General features: G+C 50.4%; 1 protein-coding gene across 1 annotated transcript; it reads right to left on the bottom strand.

Moving 5' to 3' along the window:
* Window positions 1-404: 404 nt before the first annotated feature.
* On the bottom strand, window positions 405-4,566 carry ISLR (immunoglobulin superfamily containing leucine rich repeat). Its single transcript, XM_079769834.1, has 2 exons — window positions 4,434-4,566; window positions 405-3,641 (listed from the first exon to the last, which is right to left on the bottom strand). The coding sequence occupies exon 2, from the start codon at window positions 3,631-3,633 to the stop codon at window positions 2,299-2,301; it is 1,335 nt and encodes a 444-aa protein (XP_079625960.1). The 5' UTR covers window positions 3,634-3,641; window positions 4,434-4,566; the 3' UTR covers window positions 405-2,298.
* Window positions 4,567-10,846: the final 6,280 nt, after the last annotated feature.

Below are 10,846 nucleotides of genomic sequence, written 5' to 3'. Positions count from 1 at the left end.
GGAGGGGTGGGGACCTGGGAGAGCCAGTCAGAGTGGCCATGGATGCTTGGCTGGGGAACTCAGAGCTTCATCCCAAGGCGGTGGGCGCCATGGATGACTTCAAAGCAGGAGAGCAGCCAGTTCATTTGGAGCACAGCTGTTCCCCAGCCGCCCCTGACTCAGGTCTTGGGCCCATGTCCTACTCCAAAAAGCCAGGCCTGCTCAACTGAATGGAGCCAGAGACATCAGAGGTCCAAGTCAGGTTAGGGTTATCAAGCTGTAGCGAATCAGAGTCAACTGGACCCTTGAGCGCTACCATGTCCTACCTCATCTTTTTTAAAAAATTGTACTCATTCTTTTATTCAGAAATATGGCATTTTAATTTTCACCCAAGGATATGTTTTTATTGATTTTTTTTAGAGAGAGAGGAAGGGGGAGAGAAAGACAGAGACGGGGAGAGGAACACTGACTGATGGGTTGCCTTTCCCTGTACAGGACAATGCTCCAACCAACAGCCAGGGCCTGTCTTTTCTTTCCCCCTAAGGAAACAAAGCACAGAGATGGGTAGTGACTTATTTAAGGTGGCACAGCACAGGGGCTCAGCTTCCTCTTGCTGTTTTTTCCACCAGATACACAGTCCTTGACATGTGCTGCTGGTGTCATCTGTTCAGTGGGAGCTGCCAGCTGAAGGGGGGTGGAGAAGTGCCCAATGTGGACAGGAGGAGGGGAGGGGGAGGCTGGCCAGCCTCCAAGGCTCATAGCTGCTCCCCCAGGCTCCTCGGTCTCTCTGCCTCTACCTTGCCGCGCCCAGCAGTCCTGAGAGCTCTGGGCAGAGGTGGCAGAGCCCTCCCACGGGGTCTTGTCCGATGTGCAGCCCCTTACATTTGGAAAGGGGCGGGGATGGAAGCAGAGGGGAGATACATCTGACCCAGCACAGATATGGGGTTCTTCTAGTCCCCAGGTCCTGCCCCCATCTACCTGCTCCCCATCCTAAGAGATCTGCAGGCTGTTGTCAGGCCCTCATCCTACCTGCTCCCTGCCCCTCCAAGTCAGTCACTGGTCCGTCTGTTCTGTGGGAAACACTCCTACGAAAGGACTTTCCTCCAGGAATGCCATTTCCTCTTCCTGAAAAGGTGGGAGGAAGGACATCCATTTCCTTTGGCTTCTCCCTCAAACCTGTTCTCCTCAGTCTCCTAGCTCCTTTTTCTTCCCTCCATCCTCTCTCCTCTGTGTCCTATGTCCCCCATCCCCTCCCTCTCTCACTTCTCCATCTTGCCTAGCCTGTCCCCTTTCCATCTACACTCCCTGACGTCTCTGACATGGAGTGGACCAGCAAGAGGACCACAACCCAGGCTCTTTCTTCCCCGCCTCCACAATGCCTCCTCACACCCTCCTGCATACAGCACCACTCAGGGCCCCAGGGAAGCCTCAGTAGCTAGTGCCGCCATTTGTCTCACGGGCTAATTTGGGGGGAAGGACATCTGCAACTCAGCTCAGCTGGGGGCCCAGCCTCTCACCCACCACTGGGCCACCCATGCTACCGCCTGCCACATAGTCAGTGTGTGTTTCACAGGCCTGTCCCATGTGGACTGGCCTGCTGGCCATCCTGACTCTCCAGCCCCTGGTCCTACCCGACAGGGGCTTCTAGATCAGACGAAACTCCAGGCAGACACAGGGGAGCATCAGAAATGCCATTTATTGCTCCACTGTCTCCAGGCTGGCTGGCCTCCTCAGAGGGGTAGGCTACAGATGCACACTTGGAGAGAAAGGCAGGGCAGGTGTCCAGGAGGGCAGGGCAGAGGCTAAAGGAGGAAGGGTGAGAAGAGGGAGGCCCCCGGATCCTCCAGTCCTGTCTGAGATGGGGGCAGAGAATTTGGAGCCCCCAAGTCATTAGGGAACGCCCCAGGGCAGCAGGAGCTCAAGCAGGTCACTGAGAGTCTCCAAGCCACACCAGCCTCTGCCCCTCTATCCCATTCCTTTCTCCTGCGCCCTGTCTACTTCCGGCTATTTCCCTGCTAAGGCCTAAGCCCCCAGCCTTCGCCATCTGGTCAGTCCCAGTCCCTGAATTCCATCAGTGAGGCTTTGCTCCCTTGTTTAGGGTAGTACCCTGTTAGCATGCTGCCTGCACAGGGGGCATGGGCCACGTGGTTAGCAGCAAGGAATACCGAAGGCCCGCGAGTGATGGGATCCGATTCTGGCCTAGTCACTAGCACTGAGCAAGTGTAGAAGTGGATGTGGCGAGTGCCCCAGAAGAGATGAGAAGGGGAGGTAGGTCTTGGGAGCTGCCAACCCCAGACCCCTGCATGGACATCCGCTGAGTCAGGGGGAGGCGGCAGGGAGGCCCTGGGGCTGCCGCAGCTCGGGTGGGTGGGGGCGGAACCAGAAGGAAGTGAGGAGGAGGAGGAGGAGGCTCTGGCCCAGCGGAAGCAGGCCTGGGGGCTGCTGCCCAGAGACCCCGCCCCTTGCTTCCGCAGCCTCCCGGCCTCCATTGCGGCTGAGGTAGATGATGACCACGTTGTCCTCAGGATCTGACGGCTGCACGTCGTTGTCAACCGTATAGCAGCCCTTACCCTCGGCAGCTTTGCCGTGGAACCTGCGCCCCAGCACATCCTCGCCCCCCTCGCCCGGAGTAGCTAGTGCCACGTTCACCGAGCTCTCGGCACTGCCCAGCTCATTGGCGGCCAGGCAGCTGTAGGTGCCCTCCTCCGGCTTGCCAAAGTCAGGGATGAACAGGCTGCCGTTGGCAAAGGCCTGGAAGCGTGGCTGGCTGCCGGCTGCCAGGGCATGCCCATCAGCACCCACGTTGGGGCTGGTGATCTCCACCGTGCCACCACGCGTCTGGATGTGCCAGTGGAGCTGCGGGGCTGGCTGCCCCTCCACCTCGCAGTAGAGTGCCAGCGTGAAGCCAGGCCGCAGCTCGGCTCCATCCTGGCTGGGCCGGTAGGTGAGTTGCACCGAGGGCGGTGAACAAGGCAGTGGCGGCAGGCGGGTCAGCGGTGTGCCCTTCAGCACGTCGGGTGAGGTGCAGGTGATGTTGTCCTGCTCTGGGATGGATGCGGCCGTGGTCAGGGCCCACGCCTTGAACCACACGATGCCACAGGCACACTGGAAGGGGTTGTTATTGATCTGCAGGTGGGACAGCACGGTGAGTGGCGCAAAGGTGCCCTCGGCCAGTGTGTGCAAGCAGTTGTGGTGGAGCTGCAGCGAGCGCAGGGCCTGAAGACTGTGGAAGGCATCTCGGGGGATGAAGGTTAGCTCATTGCTGTCCATCTTGAGTAACTGGAGGGCACTGAGGTTGCGCAGGTTGCTCCAGGCAAAGTCAGAGATGAAGTTGTGGCTAAGGTCCAGGCTCTTGAGGTGGCCCAGCGAAGTCAGGGCGCCAGCAGCCACTGTGCGAATCTCGTTGTGTGCCAGCCACAGGGACTGCAGCAGGGGCACCTCCCTGAAGGCGCCCTCTGGCAAGCTGGGCAGCCGGTTGGCTGACAGGCTCAATGTGGTCACGTTGGCTAGGAAGCCAGGTGGCACAGCCTCCAGGTCGCGGTAGGCACAGTCGGCGATCCGGAAGCCATACTTCTCCCCACAGTCGCAGGGCGCAGGACAGGCCTGCCCCAGGCCCAGGAGGACGGCCCAGCACAGCAGACACAGCTCCTGCATCCTGCCTCCTGCAGGGAAGAACGTGCCACCGAGGTGACTCCCAGGACCCATGGAAGACCGTCGTGCCAGCCGGAACTCAGCCCAGAGCTCTTCCCCGTCAGAAGGCCCTGCCCCACGTACGCCAGCTAAAACCCAACACCACTTAGCCCAGCACCCTTATTTTACAGAACGTAAACCAAGGCCCACAGAAGGGCCAGGACTTGCTCGAGGTCATGCAGCCAGGAGAGGTGACAACAGGATGGAAGAGAATCCTAGCTGCTCCTCTGAGTGGAGAGCTCTCCTTGCTTTGGCCAGTTCCTAGCTGACTTTATGACTTGAAATCTGTTTTCCAGTCCACCCCTCCCCCAGCACTCTGCAAACCTCCCTCCTGCTGTCAGTCCGGCATCCTGGCCATAGCCCCTCCCACCGGAACCCCCAAGAGGTATGCTTTGCCCCAGCCCAGACAAAGCCCCTGGTGCAGTGCACACCACCTCACCCCCCTCTTGCTCCTACTGGCCCTGACCACAGTAGACACCAGACCCTTTCTACAGAGTCACCCCTGTGGCCTGTTCTGTTAAGTCTATGCCAGGCAGCTGCCTAAATAAACCCCGCCGGGACCTCTCAGCTGGCTTGGGCGAGGCCAGAGGCTCCGCCCAAATGCTGCTGGGATTTCCGGGGCTGTGGTTGTGGATGCCCCTGGACAGGTCCAAACAAGGGATTGTCCAAAGCCCCCTAAACCACAGGAGATGCCCAGGGAAGCCCTGGGCCCAGCAGCCCCCCTTCTCCTGCTGGCCCTTGGAGCCCTCCTCCCCCTGGCTTACCTTCAAAGTACTCTTTCTTGGCCAAGGAGAGTCTCTTAAGATGGACCCAGAAAGCAACAAAGGCCAGAGGTAGCCAGGACCGTGCTCCGGGCCCAGGGCGGTCAGGGGAGAGGGGCGCTGAGGAAGGGTCAGCCTGGCCCCTGCCCCGGAGCTCAGAGGAGGAAGGGCGGGAGCCCGGCAGCCTGCACACTCCCTCCTCCAGCAAAACAACTGCTTCTCTGCGGCGACGAGGACCCGTGTTTCATAAGTGACGTCAGAAACTTGAAGGGGAAGATGCCAAATTTTTTTTTGGCACTTTATTTTTTTTTCTCTGTCTCTCACTTTTAGCAGCTTCAACTTCCTTAAAGGCACACACTAGCTGGACAGGACCCAAGAAAAGATGGGGCAGAAGGGTTTTTATGGTGGGAAGGGTAAGAAACTGAATCTCAAGGAAGATAAGAGACTTCCAATCTCACTTTAAACAAGAACAAATGGGAGGCCGTTTTCTAAGCTGGGCCATATGAGTGGTTATGTGTGTATTTATATGTGCATGTACATGTGGGCGTGACAGCTCCGTGTGGGAATGAGTTTGTATGTGTGTTTGTGTAGTGTGGGTGTGACACTGTGTGAATTTGTGTGTGTATTTGGGAATGTTTGAGTGTATTTGTGTTTGAGTAGGTGTGAGACTGTCTTTGCGTGTTTCGGTCTCTGTGTGTGAGTTTGTACGTGTATTTGGGCATGCGTGCATGTATGCATTTGTGTTAGGAGTGAGTATGAACCTCTGCATCCATGTGTCTGTTTGGGTGAAGGATGTGTCTCAGTGAAAAGCTGGAAGCCCCAAATGTATGAAACACTCACCAGGCTTCAAGGCTTCAGTGAGAAATCAAAATAGACCTGCTTTTGTAAGAAAACACATCCTTTCCCCCCGTGTCAGGCCTGCCTGCTGGCTCTGTAGTTGGGCTGCCCTAAACACATGCTGCTACCCAGGGAGGTCCCCTGTCTCGGCCGCAGCTCCCCATCGCACTGGGTGGGTGGGTAGGGCCAGGGAGGCAGACAGGGAAGTGACTTGGCTCCTACCCAGTAGTAGGAAGCTGGGGCCAAGAACCACCTGGACTTCTGTTTCCTTTGCTGGGACTAGGAGACACCCAGGTTCCCAGAGGTGGTTCCATCTCCCAGGACTGCCCACCTGGCAGGCAGAGGTGAGGCGGAGGAACTTCACTCTTTCTGGAATGTTCTCTGTAGCCTCCCACGATGCTTGGAATCCCTGAGTTCCACTGTCCCAACACTACCTGTAAGAAAGGGGCATATGCCTCCAGGGTGAGGATATCTGATCCTTTTTCTCCAAACAGGATGCCCAAGGGAAGAGGGAATGAGGATACGAAAGAGGCCCCAAACCAAAGCTAGAAGAAAAGCCAAAACATGAGGGAGCCCCTGAAAACTTTCTAGATGGGATATTTTTGCTTTCCACAGCACAAGTCTACTCATGTCCCTTCAGTCCTCCTCCCCAAGTTTCCTTTCCTTCTGTCTGTATACATGGTTGAATTCTCTTCATGACTCAACTTACCCTCTTGGCAGGGCCAAGGACAAACAGCTATCATCTTTGGCTGAAAGTGTCCCCAGAGAGCCCCATCCCAGCTCATCACATCCTCATTCCCTTGCCACAAAGCAAGGCCACAGAAGTTCTGGGAATCAGTGTGCTGCCTGAAAAACACCCTGGTCTGATGCTGAAGATATCCTTAGAGTCTAACTGAGCTCCCGCCCACTGCAGGTGAAGCCCTGTCGGGCATCATCACTATTGTGTAGGGAATTTTGGGAAAGTCCTAAATTTGGTGGGTCATCCGGAAGCTGGAAGCACACACATCCAGAGTTCAGTAAATCGGCGACGTCTGGGCCAGTCAGGCAGGGCTTCCTGGCCGAGGGGCGTCACTGTGCTTCTGCATGGCCCACACACCCTCCCGCTCATGCAAGGGCCATGCCGCCTCCCAGGTGCTTGAGGAGCTCACAGTCTCCCCCCCCCACCCCCTCCTCTGAAGCACACCAGGGCTTCAGAATGCAGAGATCCTCCCCAGACCTCAGCCCCTTCTGCTGCAGCTGGTTCCTTCTGGCATTTCAGGCTTCCGTTACACATCACCTCCTCAGAGCGTCCCTTCTGATACCACCCAGGCTAAAGTAGGTCCCCCCATTAATTACACTCACAGACCTCCCTGTTCTCTTCTTCAGAGCCCTTACTATCATCTTTTCTGACAGCTTTTGTTTTCCCTAGACTTACTAATTGTCTTTTGCTTGAAGGGGGTGTGTGGTGGGGTAGTGTGGGGGGGGCTTTTTTTATTTTAAAAATACCTATCACTAATTCAATCTAGGCAGGGGCCTTGTTGGGTGAATCTCCTCTGGACATAGGTAAACACATACTAGTAAAGTCCTCTGTCAAGGGAAGAACTTCTCTTCTGTCGTCTTCTGGAAGAACTCTCTCACTGAGCCTCTGACCTGCTCAGCTCGGTTTCTTTAGAGGCCTGGGTCCGGAGGCTCACAGGGAAAGCCTCCTCCATTGCTCAGGCTCCCTGTCACCTCTTGGGTTGGATTTCTTCCTTCCTGGATCCCACCTCATCCATCCTTAGTTTATTAATCTGTTCAACAGTGAAACAAAGGTGTACTGGCCACGATAATGAAAGGTATCTTCTTCAGACCAAAAGACGAAGTTGGCAACTCCATCCTATATAACAAAAGCGTAATATGCTAAGTGTCCGGTCGTCCAGTCATCTGTTCAACCAATCAAAGAGTAATATGCTAATGATATGCTAAGGCCACTCAACCGCTTGCTATGACATGCACTGACCACCAGGGGGCAGACAGTTGACCAGTAGCTATGACGTGCACTGACCAGCAGGGGGCAGATGCTCCAACTGGTAGGTTAGCTTGCTCCTGGGGTTGGGCCAATCAGGACTGAGGGAGATAGCCCAGACACACCCTGGAGCCCTACCACAGCCCCTCCCTAGCTGGCCAACCTCCTGCCTCCCTCCTCAGCCCCGATTGTGCACCGGTGGGGTCCCTCAGCCTGGCCTGTGCCCTCTCGCAATCCAAGACCCCTCGGGGGATGTCAGAGAGCCGGTTTCAGCCCGATCCTGCTGGACAGGCCGAAGGACCCCACTGGTGCACGAATTCGTGCACTGGGCCTCTAGTAGAATATAATAGAATTTGTTATAGGGTAATTTACTTATGGAAAGATTGGGTGGGAATGGAACAGACAACCAGAAATTCTATGCAGATTATTCTCCTCTGCAGACCCCTGTCTCTGTACTTATTACAGTATAACTCAGGTACTAATGACCGACAAGACAAGGGGATAAGGAATGCAGCAGTACAGGGGCTATCCCTTCTGGTGGTCTTGTGACCGATGATGGTTCATAATTGATACTTTTAACAGTTTGATATTTATCTCAGTTGTCATGTCATTCTGGATATTACTAATAAAATATTTATGGGTACATTTTAAGGGACACAGATCACCATCAACACAGGCTTTGTTTGATATGCTTACTAAATATAGTGAAGTTGGTCAAAGGCCCAGCATGAAACTTAAAAATTAAATGAAATCCTGGACACAGAGATGGAGTTGCTTTTGTTTATATCTATATCTATACAACATCCTCCAATAGCTTCCAGAAACAGTGCATGGGAGATACATGTTTTGAGATCTTACATGTCCGAGAACCCTTTTTTTTTTAACTCTTTATTTTATTTTATTTTACTTACAATAAACAAAATAAATTACCAGATTGTAGATACAAAAAAATTACCATTTACATGCAATAAGCATTAATATTTTAAGAAAAATGATTTTAAATATAATAATATTATATTCAATAAACATTCATATTTCAAGAAAAAATATTTTAATTATAATAATATTACCAAAACTGTACTAACTTAGTATAATATCACAAAAGTTGTAGGAAATATTAAAAATTTGCAAATAATAGGATTACTTCTATTATATTCTCAAATATTTTTTTACTCTGGCTCTATTTTTGTTCATCAGTTTATGTTTTCATTATATTCCACAAGTGAGTGAGATCATGTGATATTTGTCTTTCTCTGACTGGCTTATTTCGCTTAGCATAATGCTCTCCAGGTCCATCCATGCTGCTGCAAATAGTAAGAGTTCCTTCTTTTTTACAGCAGTATAGTATTCCATTGTGTAAATGTACCACAGCTTTTTAATCCACTCATCTGCTGATGGGCATTTAGGCTGTTTCCAAATCCTAGCTATTGTAAATTGCACTGCTATGAACATAGGGGTGCATACACTGAGTGGCCAGATTATTATGATCTCTGAACGTATAATAATCTGACCATGCAGTGTATATCCTATATAATAAAAGGCTAATATGCAAATTGTCCCCTGGACCAGGAGTTCGACCAGCAGGCAAGCCAGCCAACTGCCCATGTCCCCTCCCCTTGGCCAGGCTGGCTGGACCCCACCCATGCACGAATTCATGCACTGGGCCTCATATTTATATGTATATGTATATTTATATTTATATTTATACACACACACACACACACACACACACACACACACACACTGAGTGGCCAGATTATTATGCGTTCAGAGATCATAATAATCTGGCCACTCAGTGTATATCCTTGCTGATTGGTGTTTCTGATTTCTTGGGATATATTCCTAGAAGTGGGATTACTGGATCAAATGGGAGTTCCATTTTTAACTTTTTGAGAAAAACTCCATACTGTTTTCCACAGTGGTTGCACCAGTCTGCATTCCCACCAGCAGTACAATTTCTTTTTATCCGCATTCTCATCAGCACTTGTCATTTGTGTGAGATGGTACCTCACTGTCGTTTTGATTTGCATCTCTCAGATGATTAGTGACTTTGAACATGTTTTCATGTCTCTTGGCCTTCTGTATGTCCTCTTTTGAAAAGTGTCTATTTTAAGTCCTTTGCCAATTTTTTTGATTGGAATGTTTATCTTCCTTTTGTTAAGTTGTATGAGTTCTCTGTAAATTTTGGAGACTAAACCCTTATCGGAGACAAACATTGGCAAATATGTTCTCCCATGCAGTGGGCTTTCTTGTTGTTTTGTTGATTGTTCCTTTTGCTGTGCAGAAGCTTTTCATATTGATGTAGTCCCATTTGTTTATTTCTCCTTAGTTTCCATTGTTCTAGGAGCTGTATCGGTAAAGATATTGCTACAATATATGTCTGATATTTTGCTGCCTATGGATTCTTCTAAGATTTTTATGATTTTCCGTGTTATGTTTAAGTCCTTTATCCATTTTGAGTTTATTTTTGTGTGTGGAGTAAGTTGCTGGTCTAGTTTCATTTTTTTGCATGTATCTGTCCAATTTTCCCAACATCGTTTATTGAAGAGATTATCTTGACTCCATTATGTGCTCTTGCCTCCTTTGTCAAATATTAATTGAGCATAATGGCTTGGGTTGATTTCTGGGTTCTCTGTTCAGTCCCATTGGTCTATATCAGGGGTCGGCAAACCGCATCTCACGAGCCACATGTGGCTCTTTGGCCCCTTGAGTGTGGTTCGGCATTAGAACCACTTCTTCAAAATAGACTCGCCCAGGCCGAAAACTAACTTCTGCGCATGGGCCACGAAGTTTCAGTCGCACTGTACATGTGTGCCCGCATGTGGTATTTTGTGGGAGAGCCACACTCAAGGGGCCAAAGAGCCACATGTGGCTCGCGAGCCACGGTTTGCCGACCACTTATCTGTATGTCTTTTCTTGTGCCAGTACCAGGCAGTTTTGAGAACAGTGGCTTTGTAATATAGCTTGATATCTGGTATTGTAATCCCTCCAACTTTGTACTTCTTTCTCAGGATTGCTGCAGCTATTCAGGATCTTTTTTTATTCTATATGAATTTTTGGAGAGTTTATTCTAGGTCTGTGAAATATGCCATTGGTATCTTAATGGGGATTGAATTGAATCTATAGATTGCTTTGGGTAGTATGGGCATTTTAATTATGTTGATTCTACCAATCCATGAACAGGTATATTCTTCCATTTGTTTATGTCTTCCTCTATCTCTTTTTTCAATGTCCTGTAGTTTTCTGAGTCCAAGTCTTTTACCTCCTTATTTAAATTTATTCCTAGGTATCTTAATTTTTTTGTTGCAATGGTAAATGGGATTGTTTTTTTCATTTCTCTTTCTGTGAGTTCATTATTGGTGTATAAAAATGCCATAGATTTCCAGGTGTTAATTTTGTATCCTGCTACTTTGCCGAATTCATTTAGTAAGTCTAGTAGTTTTTTGATGGAGTCTTTGGGGTTTTGTATTACAATATCATGTCATCTGTGAATAATGACAGTTTTACTTCTTCTTTTCCAATCTGGATGCCTTTTATTTCTTCTTGTTGTCTTATTGCTATGGCTAGCATGTCCAGTACTATGTTGAGCAGGAGT

Source organism: Cnephaeus nilssonii (genome assembly GCF_951640355.1).
Source record: "Cnephaeus nilssonii genome assembly, chromosome: 4".
NCBI lineage: Eukaryota > Metazoa > Chordata > Mammalia > Chiroptera > Vespertilionidae > Cnephaeus > Cnephaeus nilssonii.
Note: the sequence above shows the minus strand (reverse complement) of the source record. Positions and strands in the feature narration are given on the sequence as shown.